This window comes from Oryctolagus cuniculus, chromosome 19, assembly GCF_964237555.1.
Source record: "Oryctolagus cuniculus chromosome 19, mOryCun1.1, whole genome shotgun sequence".
Classification (NCBI taxonomy): Eukaryota; Metazoa; Chordata; class Mammalia; order Lagomorpha; family Leporidae; genus Oryctolagus; species Oryctolagus cuniculus.
This window is the reverse complement of record NC_091450.1, coordinates 6,147,232-6,168,749: the sequence shown is the minus strand read 5'-3', so window position 1 is coordinate 6,168,749 and position 21,518 is coordinate 6,147,232. Positions and strand designations below refer to the sequence as shown.

Here is a 21,518-nt window from a genome sequence, read left to right as displayed (position 1 = left end):
GCACGGCGACTGTCCCCCCGCCCCCCACCAGCCCCCCTCCACCGCAGGGACAGAAGCAGTGAGCACACGGCACACCCGCTGTTGGATTGGTTGCTATTTCTCCCGTCCCACAGGGCCCGACCCGGCCCGGGGGGTTGGGGGTGGGGACGCTCTGCGGACAGGACATGCAGGGCCGGGGGTGGGGACAGAAGTTGTCTCTGTTTGATCCATTTGCAACTTGGTCACCAATAGAGAGAAATGGGACTCAGGGCTAACAGGAGAGGGTGGCCTGGCTCTGGGCCCCCCAGCCAGGCCCCAGGAGTCCTGTCCCCCTCTGGGGAGGGGAGGGAGAGCGCTCTAGAAACCAATGGAGAAACGGAGAAGGGGGGGCAAGGGCTCATGTCAGCAAACACGGCTACGTCACGTGACACGCCAGCGACACAGAAACACACGCCAACGCACACGGCTGCACAGCGGGCAGGGAGGAGGGGGCAGGGCCGGGAGGGGGGAGCCCATCTTGTCCTCTGCGGGGCGGGCGGGGGAGGGCAGGGTGAATGCATAGAACACGTCATGTTGTACACGCTCAAGGCGTGGCAAGAGCGTGTGTCGCCCCACGGGCACATGGGATGGACACGCACTGTGCTTCGTGAGAGGTGGGGACAGGGAGTCCGGGGGAAGGGGAGCACTAAGCCCTGGCCGGGCCTCGGACCACCCACGGGGCACCCATGGGCTTGGTGGCTGTAGGTGCGTGGGGAATGGGGAGCACACACTTGTCCGAGAACATGCAAAAGACACCAGCCCCCAGGAGACACCCCAGCAGCCAGGTAAACACAGCCCGTGACCTGTGGGCTTCGCAGCACACTGGGGCCACATCACCCCATCCCCAGGGCCCCCTAGTCCGTTTGAGACCCAGAGATATGGGCAGTGCGGGCCTAACGCCACCCTCGGACCCAGGAGCAGAGCTCTGGGACCGTGGCTCCACTTTTCTGGTGCCGGCCCCTGGGCTGCGGGACTTCCGGAAACACCTGCGCTGAAAGGGACGGGTGGGGAGGGAGAGGAGGTTCCTGGCTGGACGCTGGGGCCTGCTCTCACATCACCAAAGCAGCCTGGGATGGGGGCTGGAGGCTACGGTCAGGTTCTGCGCCCACTTCCTGTCCTGCAGAAGGGCATTCTGGGAATGGACAGGCAGGCCCAGTGTGGACAGGCGGCCACACTGACACGCACGCAGATCAGGGCAGGCAGCCAGGCAGGGAAGGGGTTGGCTGTCTAAGCAGGGACGGGATTTGCATGGTCACTCACCTGCACTCTCTCCAAACGCACACACACACACACCTGAATGCCGACCCCAAGGCAGGTCACACACAGCCATGTGTTCAACCACCATGTGCGGGGCTACGGGGGGCTTCCCTTCTGCCATGCACCTCTCACCTGCCACCAAACGCACAAACCTGGCCCACTGTCGCCTACACACCCCCGGAGCTGCTGGCCCCTGCTCTCCACCAGAACCCCAGGCCCGTTTCCCACCCTCGAACTCACGCTGGCGTGGGGAGCAGCCCTTTTGCAGATACTAGTGCAGGAGAGGTGTCCAACAGGCCAAGGCCCAGGTCCCAGGCCTCCCTGAATGGCAGCTGTCGCCCTGGCCACTCCAGCCTCAAACCCAAGTTCCCCAGAGCTCAGGGCATCCGACAGGCCACGAGGACAAACACTGGCCTATGCTGCGTCTAAGGTGAGTGCGTGGGAGGCAGGAAACAGGGCCCTGGTTTTCTGCCTGTCTGGGGCAGCCCTCGGCACCTGGCCGCATCAGTGACACCCCTACAAACAAGCCTTCCAGGAAGCACGCGCACCCAGTGCAGGGGCCATGCGCGTGCGCCAGGGTGCGGCCACCTTTCTAGGGCTCTGCTCGGCCTGGACATTCATGAGCACTGTGCAACGCTCCAGTTCTCAGGGGGCTCGAAACACCCTGGGGCGGAGAGACAGAGATAAGGATCTGGGCTTGTGCACACAGAAGCCTGGTGTGCCAGCTGCCCGGTGTTGATGTAGCAGTGTGTGTGTGTGTGTGTGTGTGGCCAAGTCCTTGATAGCAGCACATCTGACAACAAACCTGCTTGGGGCTCCTGGCCTTAATGATAAACACGCCTGTGACGATAACACACAGGGCGCAGACATACACTGTAGGAAGCCCCTAGACAGATGCACACACACACACACACACACACACAATCCTACATCGTGTGGGCCGTGGCCTATGTATCGGGGCCCGCCCAGGGGACAGTACACATGGCGGGGGTGGGGGGTGGGAGGAGGGGCCAGCAGGCACCACAGTCGCATTGGGTTCAAGCACTCCAACACAAAACGCCATGTACACGGGTTGTGTGTCCGTGCACGCGTGCGCACACACACACACAACCACAGACACACAGAAGACAGAGCTGGGTGTGGTGGGCTGTTGGGTTATGCTCAGCCACAGTCCCCACAACAACCCGGGAGAAGGTTGGGGGAGGTGGAGACCACACGCAGACTAGGTTGCGGGGGGGACGAGAGGGGCGGGGGTGCTTACACACATCTGCACATGTACACACACACACGCTGGGGCATCCACACGTCTCGAGCATGTGCCGGCGGCATGCATGTTAATGTGCATGTATAATCACGCCTGCTGCGATCTACGTGCGGGGCCAGGGAGGGGGCGGACCGTGGCAGGTGAGGCCCAGGGACTCCAGGGGCTGCCGTGGGGGTGAGGAGGGGGTGGGGCTGCCAGGGGTCTGTTTCAAGGGTGAGCCTGGAGCGGGGGCGGGGGGACGGAGTGGAAGGGGGTATTGCTCCCGATGTGGTGGGGGAGGGGCGTGGGAGAATCAGGGTGGGAGGGGCCTACAAGCCCAGCGTCCCCCCAATAGATGACGCCAAGACCACGCCCAGCACCACACAGCAAATGATGATCATGATTTTCTTCTGCAGCCAGAAAGCGCAGCGAGACAGAGTAACAGGGAGAGAGAGAGAGACAAACCGACAGACAGACAGACGGAGGTGAGGCGGCAGTGGGGGAGGAGGGTGCGAGAGAAAGAGAGGAGAGAAAACAGAAATAGGAAAAGGTCAGAGCTAGAGATAAGGCTTTCTCGCCCGATTTCAACACTGGCCGGGGGAGCCCAGCCCCACCCACCAGGCTCCGGGCCTCCTCCTCCCCCGGGGGCCACCTGCCCGGGGCTCACCCTCCGCGCCTTGCTCTGATATTTCACAGCTTTCTTGGTATCGGACACAGCCCGTTCCACGTAGTCCACGGAATGTTCCACGTTGTACTCGATGCGGTCGATCATCTCGCCCTGGGGACGGAGAGAGGTGCCGAGGGAGGAGCGGTGGGGGGCTGGGCAGGAGGCGGGCCTTGGGGCGCCCTGGGGGGTCCCCCAGCTGGTACCTGGCTCTCCACGAGCATGGCCATGTCCACAAACATATCGTGCAGCTCACGGATGCTGGTTTCCAGTTTGATGATCTCGTTGTGTCTTGTCTCGATCTCGTTCAGCGCCTGCTTCGTCATCTGCGAGTCCATTTTGATCTGGGAGGGGGGAAGGGGTGGAGGAGAGGGGGAGGGGAGGTGTGATCGCCCCTTTGCGGACACAAGACTCTGAAGCCAGAGGACCTGGGTTCAAATCCGGGTGTCAGCTCCTTGCTGTAACCTCGGGGAGATGGGTCTCCCCAGCTGGTGCCCACTGCCCGAGGTTGATGTGAAAATTGAGTGAGCCATCACAGCCATTGGTGACAACAGTGTTTAAAAGTACCAGAGGGGGAGGTGTTTGGCAGGCACCTAACATGCTCTGGGACATGCATGCCTGCATCTCCTATCAGAGCCCCTGGAGTCCAGCACGGTTCTGCTTCTGGTTTCAGTTTCCTATAAATGCACACCCTGGGAGGCTGACCCGGGATGGCTCAAGTTCTTAGGTCCCTGCCACCCACATGGGAGATCCCGATTGAGATCTGGGTTCCTGGCTTCGGCCGACAGGCATGTGGGGGAGTGAACAAGCAGATCCATCCCCCCGCCCCACACCCTCACAAATAAAATAAAACACAGGGGATAAAACTCATTGGGAACCCACCACCTGGCCCCAGGGCCAGGGAAACCCAGGGAAGAGAGAGACTCAAAGGCACACAGGGCATGGAAGAGGACACACCACCTAGAGGAGGTCCCCAGGCAGACAGTGCAGGGATGCACAGGGGAATAAAACAGAGACTTGAACCCACGATCAGACCCGTCCTCCCCACAGCCCCTTCCCCCCGCTCTGTTCAGGCCAGGGCTCCCCACTTTCTTTCACTCCAGTGGTCACAGCCTGCCCCTCCCCCCACTCAGCCCTTATCTCCTCCCTGCTCAGCCCATAGCTGCCCGCAGTGGCTCCTCTCTCCTTGTCTTTGCTCTGTCTGTTCCTTTCGCCTCAAATGCCTTTCCACCATCTCTCCATGTCCCCAAAACCCTTTGTCCCTCAAAGCGCAGCTCAGTGACACCTCCCCCAGGAAGTCTTCCCTGACTGGAGCATCAGTCACCCTCAGCTACCATGAGCAGGTGCACCACCCTCAGCCAAGGTCCCCACCACCTTGCATTGTAATGGTGAGTTTCCATGGCAACGATGGTGGGTGGACTGGCCAAGGCCAGCTCTTGTCCACTTGGAACCACCCATCATATGTCCCTCCATTCTCGCATAGATGACAAACACAGGTAGCCCAGGGTAGAGCTATCTGGGGGGCCTCCGGCCAAGAGGCCAGCAACCAGCTCGCTCCAGGCTAATTCCACAAAGATCTGTTTTTCCACCTAACACTGCTCGACCATCACCACACCAACTGGAAAACTGGGCCAAAAGCTTTAACCAGAGACATCTGGCCATTTGAAACCGAGAGACAGGGACCGGGCAGGCCAGGGTGAAAGTCCACGGAGGAAGAAGAACTAGAGTTAGGGAAAGGCCCCTCCCTCCCCATATAAAATGCCAAGAGCAGGTACAGGGTGCAAAACCTGAACAAAACTAAAACTGGGTTTTTCAAGGAAAATCTTCAAAATGAGTCACGCACAGCGAAGGGACGTGCGCCAGCAGGGGCGCGCATGCGTAGTATCACTACGCAAGAGCTCTGACCCGGGAACCGGACTCCGGCTGCAAATCCCGCCTCTGTCCCGGTCCCTCGGCTCAGTGCTCCTCATCTGTGAAATGGACCACGTTTGCAGCGCTGTGGTGAGCAGCACGTCCCAGGCCTGGCACGCCACCCGGGGCCATCTTTAGGGAGGTGCCTTCCTGCCCTGCCTGCATGGAATTCCCCACTTCCTCGGGCAGACTCTGGGCGCCTGAACTTCCACAGCAGACTTGGGCCCTTGGTCCAGCCTAGGCCAGGAGAGGGGAGGCCAGGGCTTTCCCAACCCGCCCGGCCCTGCCCAAGGCTCACGTCATCCGTGAAGATGGCCAGCTTCCCGCTCTCCAGCATGTCTTCCAGTTCTTCATTGGTTGTGGTCCTTCCGGCTGCGGGGAGAAGGGACTGCTCAGCACTGCGCCAGCCTGGGGGCCCGCAGCAGAGGGAGCCGGGCAGGGACCCCAGCGCCCACCCTCCCCGGAGGCCTTAGGCCAGGAGCTCCCTCCACAGGAGTGGGGAGGGCCCGGAAAGGGGCTGGGGCCGCCCTGGGGGGTGGGGGGAGTGGGGGAGGCACGCACTGATCTCCAGCTGCCGCTGGATCCGGTCCTTGCAGCGGTCCCGGTACTTGGACTGGGTTGCGTTATATTCGGTCATTACCTCCACGAACTTCCGGGAGAGTGTGGAGTGCTGGGGTAGCGGAGACACATCACAGAGACAGAGAGCAAGGCAGGTGCGTGGGGAGGCACTGAGCGGACGGGCTGGATGGATTTATCAATGACCCCCTCTCCACCGTGGGCCGCGACCCCAACCCCCCACAAGTTCACAACCACAGGCCACACCCCCCCTGTACCTCCATACTACAACCAAACCACCAGGGCGCACCCAGCAGTCAGGGTCCCACCCACTATAGCCCCGCCCAGGGCACGCCCCCGCGCCTTGCTGCGTTCCGGTTGGCTCCGCTCCCGCCAGGGCTCCGCCCAGGCCCGGTCCCAGCCCCGCCCCTGCCTGGCAGCCACTTCCTTACCTGGGTCTTGCGGATGCGCAGGTCCGCGGAGGAACGGTTCAGCCCCTCCTCCTGTTCAATGCTTTGCTCAATCGCTGTGGGACAGAGAGCGCGAGACTCAGGCATATGGGATGGGGGTCTGGGGAGTAAGCGGGGTCGACGCCCTCAGACCCCTATGTGGGGAACTCTCCATTTCCTACAGCCTCTAGACAGCAGGCGGGAATCCAGCCCTTGATTTTTTTTTTTTTTTCGGGTGAAAGGCAGGCACTTGCAGGTGGGGTCAGATCTAGGGACCACCTTTTCCTCAGAGAGTTCTAGGGTGAACAGATGGACGTCCCCATAGAAAAGAAAAGAAAAGAAAACAACCAGCCCTGCAAGGTGGTCGTGGGGGTGGGGCGCGGAGGTACCCCCTTCTAAAGGATGTTCTGAAAAAAGGCACAGGTGAACTGGGATTCCCGCTTCTGGATGGTCAGGCCCTGCGGTCAGGCCCATTCAGACTTCCCACAGCAGCGCTGGTGCTAAGATCAGCTTCCGGAACATCAGCAAATGCAACAGGGATGAATCACCAGGCCCTCTCCCACCTCACCGGGCCCCCAGGCCTTCCTGAGAATATCACGTCTCTGTTCTCGGGCAGCAGGAGAGGCACAGGGCTGGATGGCACTCCCAGGCTCCCCTGCCAGCAACAGCAGGCACTGAGTGACAGAGCCGGCTCTGGCCCAGCCGACCCGAGGAAACACACAGGAATGCTGGAATCTGCTGGTCCAGACTGGGCCCTATTGCAGCTGGAGCCAAGGTTGGCAGGATTCCATCGACCTTACAACAATCTGGGGTATCAACCCTGTGTGGCCTGGACCCTGCGGCTCGGAGGGGCGAGACCCCTCGCTCAAGGTCACACCCAAAAAGCTCACACCCCCAGCTGGAAGAGGGTGGAGAAAATGAGACTCTCTTTTCTGGAGCTCTGGGTCAGTTTGTCTAAACCACAGCCACTCTTCCCGGCTTCTTTCTCTTCTGTTCCTGAACCCCTGACCCACAGAGCCCTCAGCTGCTCTGAACGCCGTTCAAGGTCAGAGCTGCACGAGCCCCGAGAAACTGTGGAGCCCAGGGGTTCTTAAAGCTGCGTTCCAGCAGGAACCGTGCTTCTGAGAGGAACCGCGGGCTGGGATGGAGGCCAGGCCTCTGCACTGAGTCCAGCCAGAGCAACACAGCTCCGTGGGATTTTTATGTAAGAAAATTTTATTTGGAGAAAAAGATTTTCCTGCCCCCTCCCTCCAGCCCCCCAAATAAAGCCACTTTCGAAATTGCTTCCATCTTCCTCCTGCACTGGTGAGCCAGCTGAGAGGGAGAGGGCCGTGGGGCCGGGCTCCCGGGCTGGCTTTGCACTTCCTGTGCTCCCAGTGCAGGGCGCTTTCCAGTCCAGCACACTCTCCTGAGTGCAGAGGGCTTGTTTTTCCAGATCAGCACCAGAGGCTCCCATATGGCCCCCCCTTGAGTCCAGGAGAGCCTGGAGTTTCCGTCCTCAGCTCCCTGGACCAAGGTCAGCGTTCTTGGGGCCAAGCATCTGATAACGCTGCCTCCCCCACCAAGGCCCGCGGTGTGCCGTGGCCGTGGCCGTGGCCGTGGCCCGGGGCAGGTGCTTGGCGAGTGCTTCCTGACGCTGGATCACCACGAGCAGACAAAACAGCCTCGCATCAGCACACAAGGAGGTTCCCCACCCACAATGCACTGGGGGAAGGTGGTTATTACCAGCACCCAAGTCCTTAAATTAGAGTGAATATGGCAGCATTTGGCAAGTGCCTCCTGTGAGCGTGCCAGCCCCTGATGGCAGCCACACGGCCCAATCTGTCCTGAGTCCAGAACGTCAATTCGGAAGCATTTGCAGAGCCCACCTACTGGGTGCTCAGTGCTTACACTGGGGGAGCCTATTCAGGGGTGGGGTTGGGGGATGAGGACTGAAGGGAACTAGCTACTAGCAAGGCTGCATGTTTCTGGTGGGCCGTCCTGCTGGTGGACACAATTTGGATGCAGGCCCTCCTCTCCCTCAGATGCCTGTCATGTACTTTTCTCCAAAGAATCTGGATCGAGGAGAGGCCTGGCTTTTGTGTCTTCTCACACTGTTTTAGAGATCTGGAAGCACTCAGGTATTTCTGCTTAAAAAAAAAAAAAAAAAAGGCCTGTTGTGCCCGGGGCGAGCCCAGTCCTTTTGGCCCCTGGCTGTGGGACTGCTCTCCTCACTCCTCACCTTTCAACTTGGACCGGACCTTGTTGGCCGTCTTCTTGATGTCTGCTGTGAGGTCCTCCAGCTCCTGTTTGGTCTCTGCAGGGAGAGCGAGGGGGGAGCGAGCAGTGTGGGTGGGACCCCAGGCCCCTTTGCTGCTGCCCCCCCACAGCCACCCAAGCTCAGCACTCACTCTCATCTGGGTTCGGGGCGGCCAGGATGGCGCTATGTTGCTTCTTCACCTGCTCCACGTCCTCCGACAGTTTCTCGATGCAGCCTCGGATCTCCTCCACCTGGGACGGAAAGGCAGCTCTACCAGCCAAGCAGCTTGGCCAGACAAGGAGAAGCGCCAGAACCAGCCAGGGTGCAGGGAAATGGGCCAGACCAGCAGGCGGGTGAGAAGAGATGGGTGCAGAGAAGGGAGAACCGGTGGAGGAAGTGCTTGGCTGGGGGCTGGGGGCTGGATGCTGGGTTAGGGGCATGGGGGGGGGGGGTCATCACCTGTTCGAAGAACTCATCCATGAAGTGGTCCCGATCCACATGGACCACCTCTTCCTCATCGTCACTGTCTTTCGCCTGGGAGGCAAAGGAAAGCTAAATGCATGGGCAGCCCCTGCCTGTCCCCAAGGCTGACCTCTCCCCACCACACACGCAGGGACGCTGGCTGCACGGGGCCCAAAAGGGGGTCTTGGGAGGGGGGTATGCACAGGGATGACAAGAGCACCCAGAGTCCAGATGAACACTGGCTCCCAACAACCCAAAGGATCTTGGGAGGAACTAGCAAAAGGCCATCCTTTCGGGGTGCACGAGGCCCCGGAAAGGAACAAGTTAGGGAGGGTACTGTTCACCAACCAGTGGGGACGGAGTTCAATATTTAAACAAGCAGCTAAATGTCATCTTGCAATAACTGGCTCGGGGTTATAAGGAGGGTTCTGGAAAGGAGCCTGTCCCAGAAGCCAGAACCTCCCTGCCATCCCACAGCTGTGCCTGCCCGGGACTCACCCTACTCCCCTCCCCTTCCCTCTCCTGCCCCCACCCAACCAGCCACAATGACCCCCTCTGCAAGGTCACTGCACTGCCAGCGGCAGGTGCCAAGCTGAGCAGGCTGAGGCCAGAGCCGGCAGCGCCCTGACCCCCGGCTCCCCGTGCCGTCCCCCTCCCGCCCACTCCCCGCGTGTCAGTGTGTGTGTGTGTGTGTGTGCCCGCGCACTGTGCTGCCATCCAGCCCCTTGCAGCTTCACCCCCGCTGATTCCTGCCTGCTTGGATTCCCCAGCTGCTGCTCAACCCTCCCAGGCAGGGCTCCGAGGAGACACAAAGGGATTCACCCGCCCACAGCACCGCCGCCCCCGACAGACAGACCCAGCGACACAGACAGAAGCGCTGACATGCCGAGCACACAGAAATAGGCCCCCAGCACCCACGCCGAGAGGCCTTGATGAGCTGCTGTTCACCGCACCCAGGCCCACAGCAAGGGCACACGCTGGCATGTGCACCACACAGACGGCCACAGCACCCTGGGGGCTTTCGGGAGGGCCCCAAGGGCCTCCTCTCCCAGCCTCTCTGAGCCTGGGGTGTGCACACTGTAAACTGGGCATGGCGGGGGCGGGGCTGTATGCTCCTGATTGCCTGGGAAAGAGATCGGGGGAGGGGGGTTCAAAATCCATGTCCCTCAAGGATCAGTCCCAACGGAGATGGAAGAGGTATTCATTCTGACTCCCAGCTCTGGCAGAATCCGACCCGCAGGGCCTGAAGGAATCCAGCACGGGCTCCAAACACAAGTGGCTACCTGTGGGTGAAGCCAGCTGGAATCGGAAGCGCACAGCCCAACAGGGCCTGAGCGGAACGCAGACAGAACCTGACGGAAGGCAGACAGGCTCAGACGGAGCTAGACAGAGCCCAGACAGCTCGGATCGAACCGAGACACAACCAGCTGGGACCCAGATGCGAGCCAAGCAGCCAAGAGGATTTGGGATCAGCAGAAGCCGGACCGCGCTAGGAGGAGCCCGCACAGCCTGGAGTCGCTCCCAGGCCACCCCGGCTCCCTGCCCCTATCGGACTCCAGGGATTATTGCCACAGACATGGGGCCCACAGCGGGGCAGCGAATGAGTCCAGGCGTTTGCAGACAATCCCAAACTCCTGCCTGGAAAAGGGGGGGTGTTGTGTGTGTGTGGTGCCTCCGCCTTAGCCCCCAGCTGCTTCCCCTAGAAGGAAATCCTAATAGGACTTCCGGCTTCCCCAGCCACCACCTGAATCAGGAGCACTCCCTCCTCCCCCGAGAGACCTGTGAGAACGTCGGCCTCCCGTGATGTCCTCAGAATCCAGCTACCCCTCTGCCGCCCCCTACCAATACAGCCCAAAGCCACTCCCACCCAGCCCCAGACCAGGAGCCTGGGGGCTCTGTTCCCCACCCCCACCCCGGGTCCTGGGGTTCCCAGAGCCGATTCCTTGAGCTGCTTCCTCCGAGCGTCCTGGGCCACCTGGTTCCTTGCCCTTGAGAGAGGAAGGAGAGCAGAGAGCCCAGGTGCCTTCCATGACGTAACCACCACCGCGCGGTGGGCGGTAGCTGTGTTCTGTCGTTCACAAAGGCGTCTGCTGCCCTAATCCCCTTTCATCCTCACCGCTGCAGCCTTGCGAGCAAAGCTGAGCAAACACCCACTGTCCCCACTTCACAGATGAGGGCAAAGGACAGCAGCCAGGGGCACCCAGGACACTGGACCTGGGCTCTCGTCCCCTGGCCATTCCCTTGGCCACCAGGTCAGCTCCTGCAAAGCCCCACTCCGGGTAAGGATGTGCCCTGAGAAACCAGGAACCTTTTGCCTAAGTCTTAGATTCTTGCGAACTCATTGCATCTTTACTAAAACTTTGTAAGCAAGGGTAGGGGAGAGGGAGGTGTAGAGGAAGGTGGCCCAGCGCTGTGGTGCAGCGGGTAAAGCCACAGCCTACAACACCCAGCATCCCATATGGGTGCCTGTTTGAGTCCCGGCTGCTCCACTTCTGAACCAGCTCCCTGCTAATGCTCCTGGGAGAGCAGTGGAAGATGGTCCAAGTGCTTGGGCCACTGGACCCATGTGGGAGACCTGGAAAAAGCTCCTGGCTCCTGGCTTTGCCTGGCCCAGCCCTGGGAGCGAACCAGAAGGTGGAAGATTTCTTTCTGCCTCTCCCTCCCTCTCTCTCTCTGTAACTTTTTCAAATAAATGAATAAATCTTAAAAAAAAAAAAAAAAAAAAAAAAAAAAAGCTTTCTAAGAGGGCCGGCATTGCGGGGCAGGGGGGTAAGCTGCCAGAGTCCCATACAAGCAATGATTCAAGACTTGGCTGTTCACTTCTGATCCAGCTACCCACTAATGCATCTGGGAAAGCAACAGAAGATGGCCCAAGTGCTTGGTCCTCAGCCGCCCACGTGGAGACCCAGAAGAAGCTCCTGGTTCCTGGCTTTGACCTGGCCCAACCTGACCGTTGCGGCCATTTGGGAAGTGAGCAGCAGATGGAAAATCTCTCCCTCTCTGTCTCTGTGTAACGCTACCTTTCTTCTTCCTTTTTTTTTTTTTTTAAAGACTTTATTTATTTATTTATTTAGTTGAGAGGTAGAGTTATAGACAATGAGAGGCCACTCCCCAGATGGCCACAACAGCCAACACTGGGCCGATCTGAAGCCAGGAGCCAGGAGCTTCCTCTGGGTCTCCCACACAGGTGCAGGGGCCCAAGGACTTGGACCATCTTCTTCTGTTTTCCCAGCCTACAGCAGAAAGCTGGATCGGAAGTGGAGCAGCCGGGACTCAAACTGGTGCCCCTATGGGATCCTGGCACCACAGGCAGAGGATTAACCTATTGTGCCACAGTGCTGGCCCCTATGCTGCCTTTCAAATAAATAAATACATCTTAAAAAAAAAAAATTCGGGCCGGCGCCGCGGTTCACTAGGCTAATCCTCCGCCTTGCGGCGCCAGCACACCGGGTTCTAGTCCCGGTCAGGGCACCGGATTCTGTCCCGGTTGCCCCTCCTCCAGGCCAGCTCTCTGCTGTGGCCAGGGAGTGCAGTGGAGGATGGCCCAAGTGCTTGGGCCCTGCACCCCATGGGAGACCAGAAGTACCTGGCTCCTGCCATCGGATCAGCGCAGTGCGCTGGCCGCAGCGTGCCAGCCATGGCGGCCATTGGAGGGCGAACCAATGGCAAAGGAAAACCTTTCTCTCTGTCTCTCTCTCTCACTGTCCACTCTGTCTGTCAAAAAAAAAAAAAAAAAAAAATCCACAGACAGAAGAACTCTCGCTCGCTCTCACACTCTCCATATCTCTTTCAAATAAATAAAACAAATCTTTTAAAAAAGTTTTTTGTAAGAATCTTTGGCCAGAGATCAGTGCAGTGGTTTAATGGGCTAAGCCTCCACCTGCAGTGCCAGCACCCCATATGGGCACTGGTTCGAGTCCCAGCTGCTCCTCTTCTGATCCAGCTCTCTGTTATAGCCTGGGAAAGCAGCAGAAGATGGCCCAAGTCCCTGGGCCCCTGCACCCATGTGGGAGACCTGAAGAAGCTCTTGGCTTCTTGGCTATCTGGGGAGTGAACCAGCAGATGGAAAACCTCTCTCCCTCTATGTCTGTAACTCTGCCTCTCAAATAAATAAATACATGTTAAAAGAAAAAAAGAGGCTGGCGCTGCGGCTCACTAGGCTAATCCTCCACCTGCGGCACCGGTACTCCAGGTTCTAGTCCCTGTTGGGGCGCTGGTTCTGTCCCGGTTGCTCCTCTTCCAGTCCAGCTCTCTGCTGTGGCCCGGGAGTGCAGTGGAGGATGGTCCAAGTGCTTGGGCCCTGCACCGCATGGGAGACCAGGAGAAGTACCTGGCTCCTGGCTTCGAATTGGTGCAGCGCACCGGTCGCAGTGCGCTGGCCATAGTGGCCATTTGGGGGTGAACCAACGGAAGGAAGACCTTTCTCTCTGTCTCTCTCTAACCATCTAACTCTGCCTGTCAAAAAAAAAGAAAAAAGAAAAAAGAAAAGAAAAAAAGAAAAAAAAAGCTATGCATGGACTTAAGGTTGTTTGGTTTTGTACCCAAATAATCTTATCTTTTAATTCCATTTTTCCATTTGAGCTCCTCTCTGGGCCTCCATTCCCTCATCTGTGAAATGGGTATGCAGGTCACACTGTTCAGCCAGGGCCCTCCCTGCTCTGAAGTGCGCATGCTTGCTCCCGAGCACAGGCTGTGTGTCTGGAAGAAGTTCGGCCAGCTTGGGAGAAACCAGGCTGCAGGCACGAGGTTGCCTAGGGAAGACGAGCCCCTGGGCCCGACCCTGCAAGCTCCGGATGCCCCCTTCAAGCTTCAGTCTCCTCGCTTGCAAAATGAGGGAGACGCTAACTTACAAACAGCTGACACAGAGGAAGGGACTTCCAAAGGCTCATGAAAAATGAATTAAACGCCAAGTTTATTTGAGTGCAAGCAAGCTTCCATCATCTATGCATAACTTTTTCACAAATGCACTTCTGAGTACTTTTTTTTTTTTAAAGATTTACTTATTTATTTGAAAGACAGAGTTAGAGATTCAGAGGCAGACAGAGAGAGATCGAGGTTTTCCATCCGCTGGTTCATTTCCCAAATGGCCTCAACAGCCAGAGCTGGCCTGATCTGAAGCTGGGAGCCAGGAGCTTCTTCCAGGTCTCCCGCGTGGGTGCAGGGGCCCAGGCACTTAGGCCCATCTTCTGCTTTCCCAGATCACAGCAGAGAGCTGCATCGGAAGTAGAGCAGCTGGGACTCGAACCGGCGCCTCTGTGGGATGCGGCACTGCTATGCCCCAGCGCCGGCCCCTGAGCACTTTTTAAAGACCTCTCAGATGCATGATTTCAAAATGTTTTTGAGGGGCCGGTGCTGCGGCACAGCGGGTTAACACCCTGGCCTGAAGCGCCGGCATCCCATATGGGCGCCAGTTTGAATCCCGGCTGCTCTTCTTCCAATCCAGCTCTCTGCCATGGCCTGCAATAGCAGTAGAAGATGGCCCAAGTCCTTGGGCCCCTGCACACACGTGGGAGACCTGGAAGAAGCTCCTGGCTCCTGGCTTTGGATGGGCGCAGCTTCGGCTGTTGCGGCCATCTGGGGAGTGAACCAGCGGATGGAAGACCTCTCTCTCTCTCTGTCTCTACCTCTCTGTAACTGTCTTTTAAATAAATAAATCTTTAAAAAATGTTTTTGAACCAAAACAATATTATATTTTATTATATGAAAGACAGAGATAGAGAGAGAGGGAGGCAGGGAGGGAGAGAGAGAGAAATAACAGTAGCCAGGGTTGGGCCAGGCTGAAGTCAGGAGGCTGGAACTACATTTGGGCCTTCCACGTGGGTGGCTGAGATCAAGTTTGGGAGCTGCCTCCCGGGGTATACCTTAGCAGAAAGCTGGACTGGCCGGGACTCGAACCTACACACTCTACCACACCCCAAGCAGCAGCTTAGCCACCACCACCACCACGCCAAACGCCTGGCCCAAGCTTCTCTTTGGATTGCGTTTCCTAAGAACTTTCAGGAGCACTCTCGTATGTACAGATTACAGGGAGTTGGGCCGTGTTACAGGCCTGGCGCTGCTCACACCACTCTGCACGGCAGGTGAGGAGACTTGGGCACAGGGAGACTGAGGCACTTGCCAAGATCAGACAGCTGACGGGGTGAGCGGCTGAGACAGGTGTGACGGTGCTGAGGCCTGCATTTGAACCCCCTCCCTCTGCTCCTCACCGCTTGGGAGGATGAAAAGAGATGAGGGGACAGGAGCTCCTTGACCCCTTCCAGAATGGCTCCGGCCACCAGGGCAACAGATCCCAGCCCCAAGCTCCAGGCCGCCCTCCTGGGGACCCCCCCACCCCGCAATGGCAAAGCCCAGGTCTTCATGGCAGAGACCCCGAAGACCCTTGCATGTGTGTGGAGAACGTGGCGAGGGTCGGGGTGGGGGTGCAGGGACAGCCAGGACAGAGCCGTAAGTGGAAAAGGGGCCAGGGCAACGGGAGCCGGTGCACCAGTGACCAGAGAGCCAGTAACATCGGCCAGGTGGCAGGGAACAGACTGGCAGACAGAAACGTCTCGGAGCGCGTGCATGTGTGTGCACACGAATACACGCGTGCTCCCCCGTGCTCTGCAGGGGCCATCTCGAAGCGGCAGTGACTCCCCACCCCACCCCTCCTGTCCATCTGTCTCCCTGGCCTGGGCCTCTGCTCCCTCCCTCCCATGGTGCAGCCCAGCTCCCTCCCCCCCACCTCTCTCCTCCGTCTTCCCTGCCTTTCCCCACCTACTCCCTTCCTCATCCTGCCTCTGAGTCATTCATTCATCTAAGCTATGCTTTGTGCCAAGTCCTCTTCTGGGCGCTGCTGGGGACAAGCAAGACAGACCAGAAGGCCCTGCCCCCAAGGGGCTGACATTCCAGTGGAGGCAGACGCAGCGCACACCGAACTTGAGATCAGCTCCGTCTGTCTGCAGGGAGCAAGACCCGGGAGAACGGGACGCAGAGGATCCGGGACCGGCGGAGGCTTGGTCCGGGGTGGTCCCAGGGGGCCTCCGTGGGCAGGTGACACTGGAGCTGAGTCCTGCGGGAGCCCACTGTGCCACAATGTGGAGGAAACAGAATCGCAGGCCGAAGGAACAGTGTTCTGGGCGCAGGGAACAGCATTCAAGGCACAGGGAACAGCATTCTGGGCAGAGGGGACAAGGGGAAAGGCCGCCCCGCGGGGATTAAGTCTGATGCGTGGGAATGGCAGGAAGCGGCCCAGAGCAGCCAGGGTCACCGACCCCGCGCCGTGGTTCTCTGGGGCTCTGCTGGCTCGCTTGTGCGCACGTGCACTGGGCCACTTCCACCCTGTTAGCTCTGCTATTGGAAAGCACCTACTGCAGCTGCCCCGTACCCCAGGGGCCACACCCAGGACCTGGCCCTGCCAGCAGGGTGCCGGGCTTTTTAGCCCTCAGCAGCCTCTGTCCTGTCCAGCCTCAAATCTGTGCCTCCCCTCCCCCCACTCGGCCTTCTCCCGATGTCCCCGCTTCTGCCTTCCCACCCCCATAGACGCCTCACAAATCCCACCCCCAGCTTGTCCTCCCCACCCCCCACCGCGCCCTGCCCTGTCCTGCACCAAGCCCCAAGCCCCGCCTCCTCACTCCCGAGCCCCATGCAGCCAATCAACTCCCACCACAGGCTCCACACCCAGCCCCGGCGCCTCCCAGCTCCGCCATCAACAGCTGTGTTTTGGGGGCCACTTGTACTCCTCTGGCCCTCAACTGACCCCAAAATAAAGTAGGGGTCACATCCGGCCCCTCTGGGGGGGGGAGCTGTGGGATGTGCAAGCGATGAAGAGCTTGTCAACTGTGACCTGATCACCAGGCGACACTGTGTGCCCCAGCCCCTCCCACTTTGTACACACAAAGGGGCTGCAAGAGCTTCATTGAAAAATGAAATGAAGAGAGAAGTCCAGGCAGGGCGGGGGTAAGGCGCAGTGGTCAAGCACACACTTCGGATGCCCAGCGCACATGGCAGTGCCTAGGTGCCAGACCCAGCTCCACTCCCGACTCTGGCTTCCAGCGAACGTGCACCCGGGGAGGTGGCAGGTGCTACCTCAGGTGGTTGGGTCCCTGCCACCACATAGCAGATCTGGATGGAATTCCAGGTTCTGGGTTTGGGCCTCGCCCAGCCCTCGCTGTTGTGGGCATTTGGGGAGCGAACCAGTGAATGGGAGCTCGCTCGCTCTCTCTCTCCCTGCTCCCCAGTCTCTGTCTGTGCCTTTCAAATAAACAAAAAAAATTTAAATATAAGTTTATTTTGTTGCAAAAAGATTTTGAAAGCCACACACAGGTTCTTCATAATATGCGTTTCCCTAGGAGCTTCTAAAAGATTTTATTTTTTATTTATTTGAAAGGCAGAGTCATGGCGGCGGGCGGGGGGAGACGCAGAGAGAGAGATCTTCCCATTCACTGGTTTACTTCCTGAGTGGCTGCAACAGCCAGAGCTGTGCCAATCTGAAGTCAGGAGCCAGGAGCTTCTTCCAGGTCTCCCATGTGGGTGGCAGGGGCCCACGCACTTGGGCCCACCTTCTGCTGCTTTCCCAGGCGCATTAGCAGGGAGCTGGATCGGAAACAGAGCAGCCGGGACTTGATCCGGTGCTCACGAGGGATGCTGGTGCCGCAGACGATAGCTTAACCTGCTGCACCACAGCATCGGCCCCTGCCGTGAACTTTTTGAAGACCCCTCATATTAGCTCATCTGAACTCTCAGGACGAACTCGTGCAACAGCCATGATTACGACTCTCAGTCCACGCGTGAAGGAACAGCACCAGAGAGGTTAAGAAACCCGCCCAAGGTCACAAAGGAAGCAGCCATGTCCACAGCTGAACCCTGTCGGTGCCCTCAGCAGACTTGCGAACCCCTGGACACAATCAGGCCCCGTGGGCTGACACCTGCTCCTGCGACTCCTGCCTTCCCAGGTGCCCGCCAACCCTGCCCGGTCCCCCCCTGCCTCCCAGCCTCCTCCTCCTCCAGGCTGTCAGGCAGACCCTCGCACTCAGCATCTGGAAGCTTCTCTCATCCCCCCCACCCCGCCCCCTCCGCCCCCTCCCAAATCCCAGTTTCCCTGAGCTGTGAGTAACACCAAAGCTATCAGCTTTCACCCAGCACCCCCCCCCCCCGTCACCCCGCCATGACACCTCCCGCCTCCTCCACCTGGCCACCCCCAGGAGTCCCAGCCCACAGGGGGCCTCGCCTCTGGGCAGGGCGTCCTGACGCACTCAGGCAAGCACCCCTCACCCAATCCTCCGCCTCCCCCTCCAGCCCCGTCTCTGTGCTGTCTCTCCCCCTCTCCCTAATTATACAATTCCAATCCCCAGGTCCGTTTCTCTGGGGCTCGGAGTCACGGTGAGGTCTTGGCAGCAAGCGGATCTGAGTTCCAATCCAGCTTCCTGTGTGACCTTGGGCGAGTTATCTGCCCACCCTGGGCCTCAGTTTCCCCCGACTGCAGGCAGCCAGCGGGGCTGCGACACGCCTTTCAGCAGCTCTGTCCCTCGCTCAGGTTCCAGCCTCTCCGGGTTCCCGTGAGCGCTGCGCAGGGCTCTGTGCCTACTGACGTTTATGCAGGCCTGAGCATCTGTTCAGTAAAACTTTCACGGGGAAGCAAACCTTGAGAATTTCCCTCTGTCACTGGCCCGTCTCTCTTCGCCCAATTCTTGGTACCCTGAACCCCCAAAACCCAGGGGTCTCCCTCCCAATCCAGACCCTCTCTACCCCCAGCTTCTTTTCAGAGGCCGGGAAAGCAAGGGAAGCAAGGGCCCCCTGCGGATTCAGCAGACGTGGTCGGGGCCCAGTGCTGCCCACCTGCCCCTGCCACTTGTGTGTGACCTTGGCCAAGTCCCTTCCCATCTCTCAACTTCAGTCTCCTCATCTGATGGCCATGGCCACAGCCCCTGGGGAAGACTCAGTGCCTCACTGAGGTAGCATCACAGGGCCCCCAGGACACAGGGGCTCCAGGGAGGGCTCTGCCTCCATGGGGTCCCCCGCATCCCCCCTGCCCCCCCTGCACCCCCCATCCCAGAAACCATTCCCACTAAGCCTCACTCCCCAGCCCCTGCCCAGAGCAGCCCCCACTGCAGCCTCCAGGGCGGCCCTCACCTGTCTCCTGATCACCACTCACTGCCTGGTCAGCCGGCTGCAGCCAGGCCCCCTCTGGCCTGCAGGCCTGGGGCCCGCGTCAGCCACCCCAGACGGCTCAGGATGCCCCAGTTCCCCGCTGCGGCCGGTGTCACACAACCCGAATCCCAGAACCTCCCGCCCTCCCCTCTGCGTTCCCCATCTTCCCCCGCCTGGGGTCACCCCGTCTCAGGCCCTGGTCCCCTGGCTACCTCCTGAGACCACCGCTTCCGTCCCCACGGCAGCGACACTCGAGTGCACACACACACACACACACTCACACTCATTCACGGCCAGGTGTGGGCACCTCACTCCCAACCTGTGTCCATCCTTAGCGCATCCCCCAAGCCTGGGTCCCACTCGCAGCCTGGCCCATTCGGCAGAGGCTCTCCCGGGGGGACGCCAGCACCCTGCACCGGCCCCCTGACATTCACTCTCCCCCCATCGGCAGCTGAGACCCCAGGGCCCTCTTGGGGACGCCGGGTGTCCCAGGCCCCCAAAGGCAGGTTCACCGGAGACATCAGGTGCCTTGAGATATCGGGGCGCCCCAGCTTCAACCTCCGGTCTCAGCATTCGCCCCCACGTCCCGGCGCCTCCCCCACTCCATCCCCACGCGCTCCCCCAAACTGGGGTCCCGCCCCCCCACCCCCCACCCCCAAGCTCACGCTCCGCAGCTCCTGAGTCCGATCCTTCATCCTGCGACGGCTCCTCCTCCTCCTCGTCCTCCTGCCTCTGCCACTGCTCCCTGCCTCCCACCTTGGTGCTGGAGGCCGGGGTCTGGGGGCGCCGGGGGGCGCGCCGGAGCCGCCGAGGGGCGCCTGCGGACGGGGGCGGGGCCGGGGGCGCTGGGCCGAGGGCCGGGCAGGGGCAGGGGCCTGGCCGGGCTCGGCTGTGCCCGGGCTGCGGTGGCGATGCGGCTGCGGCACAGGCTGGATGGAGGGATGCGGGCGCCCGCGCGCGGGGGGAGGGGGGCGGAGGGAGGCGAGGAGCCCGCGCGGGCGGGGGAGCCGCGAGGGGGCGGGGAGCAGGGGGCATGCGCAGCGCCCGGGGCTGGGGGCGCCTGGGGCTTGTAGTCCTGGGAGGGGGGCGCGCGGGGAGGGCGCGGCTGGGGGAGGGTCGAGCCGGGAGGGAGGGAGAGCTGCGGCGGCAGAGCGCAGAGGCCCGCACAGAGATGCGGGGTGGCCGGGGGGTGGGGGGGCGGAAGGGCAGGAGGAGGGGGGCGGCGCGAACGGAGGGCCCGAGCCGGGGAGAGGTGATGTGGGTCCCTTTGCACCAGGAAACCGGGACCGATTTTCCGCTTTGAGCCCGGGTGAGCCTGCGCACCACCACCTCTGGGAGCCGTGTGCGTGCGTCCCTGCGGGAGGCGTCTTGGACCCTAGAAATAGCTGGCCGGACCCTGCGTGCGGCCTTGCGGATGCGAGCAGCGGCCAGGCGCTGGCTGAGAAGCACGGGGGGCTTGTTTTGCATAGCTGTCCCCACCCCCCCCCCCACCCCCCGCAGTGGTGAGTCTCAAGCGCTCCGCTTGGCTGCCTCCAGGGACTGGGTGCTCACTACCTCCACAGGCGCCCCGACCCATTCTTAGATGGCATCGACTCCTACAAATTAAATTCTCCCTTACTGGGAGGGGAAACCTGGTATCCCTGGGGGGCCCGCGTTGCCCTTTCTGCCCCCTCCTTTACGACCCCTCCCGTGTAACCATCTCCACTCTTGACATCAGATCACCTGCTGCCCCTGCGGCAGTGGGCTCTGGCTCTCTGCAAGACAGGCCTTGACCCCGCCTTGGTCAAGTACCCAGTGACCTCCTGGGAGCCAAGTCCACGGCCGCGGCTCCGTGACCTTTCAGCAGCAATGGACCCCGATGACCTCCCTCTTCTGTGAGCGCTCTCCATCTGGCCTCCAGGCGGCCTCCTGCCCCCTCCTGACCTCCTTCCAGGCCCCACCTTTCTCCCACACCTGGTCAGCATCAGGGGTCCCTGGGCCCATCCCAGGTTCTCCCCTTCATTTCCCTGCACCCGGATGTACCTACAGCACCCACAGGTCTCCCTGTAAACCATATCCGTCTCCTCAAAGGCTGTGTACCTACTGTGTGCCTGACCTGTGTGCCTAACCCTGCACTGGGCACCAGAAATAGCAGAGACAAAAGAGTGGGTCCACGCTGTCACGGGCAAGGCCAAGGTCGATGTGGGAACCTCAGTGATGGCAGGGGTCTGGCCTCCCCACCACCACCACCACCAACACCGAGGGCTTCTTCCTGGGTTCCTCATGAGAGATGGCTTTTCCGTCCCACCCAGAGACGTGAGTGGTACTTGGCTGTCTTCCCCCATCCTAACAATGCTACCTGTCTTCCGTGTGCCCCCAGGAGAGCTCCTGCAGGCCTCCCATCCTCCAGGGTCCAGCTCAGGAAACCGAGGCCCTGAGTGGTTCACTGCCACCTCCCTTGTTCCCAAGGTGAATAAAGGCTGGGGGGCTGGGGCTCTTGAGGGCGGCTTTGGATTGCAAAGCCTGTTTGTGCAACACCACGGTAACAGAGCAGCGTCGCCCTGCACTGTGGCATCCACAGCCCTCGTAGTCTCCCAGGTCTGCTGTGTCCCCGGA

General features: G+C 60.3%; 1 protein-coding gene across 1 annotated transcript; it reads right to left on the bottom strand.

Moving 5' to 3' along the window:
- Positions 1-81: 81 nt before the first annotated feature.
- Positions 82-19,899, bottom strand: STX1B (syntaxin 1B). The gene is made up of 10 exons (XM_051835007.2): positions 19,589-19,899; positions 8,796-8,870; positions 8,488-8,587; positions 8,319-8,393; positions 6,101-6,174; positions 5,655-5,763; positions 5,392-5,465; positions 3,389-3,526; positions 3,186-3,296; positions 82-2,928 (listed from the first exon to the last, which is right to left on the bottom strand). Exons 1-10 carry the CDS (start codon positions 19,616-19,618, stop codon positions 2,848-2,850), a joined length of 867 nt encoding a protein of 288 aa, XP_051690967.1. The 5' UTR covers positions 19,619-19,899; the 3' UTR covers positions 82-2,847.
- Between the last annotated feature and the right edge of the window lie 1,619 nt (positions 19,900-21,518).

Excerpts from the sequence above, each read along its gene's own strand:
- STX1B (XM_051835007.2), bottom strand. The coding sequence starts at position 19,618 with ATGAAGGATCGGACTCAGGAGCTGCGGAGC. Across the intron at positions 3,297-3,388 it reads CCATGCTCGTGGAGAGCCAG|GGCGAGATGATCGACCGCAT; the intron begins GTACCAGCTGGG and ends CTCCGTCCCCAG. Across the intron at positions 2,929-3,185 it reads ATCAGAGCAAGGCGCGGAGG|AAGAAAATCATGATCATCAT; the intron begins GTGAGCCCCGGG and ends TTCTGGCTGCAG.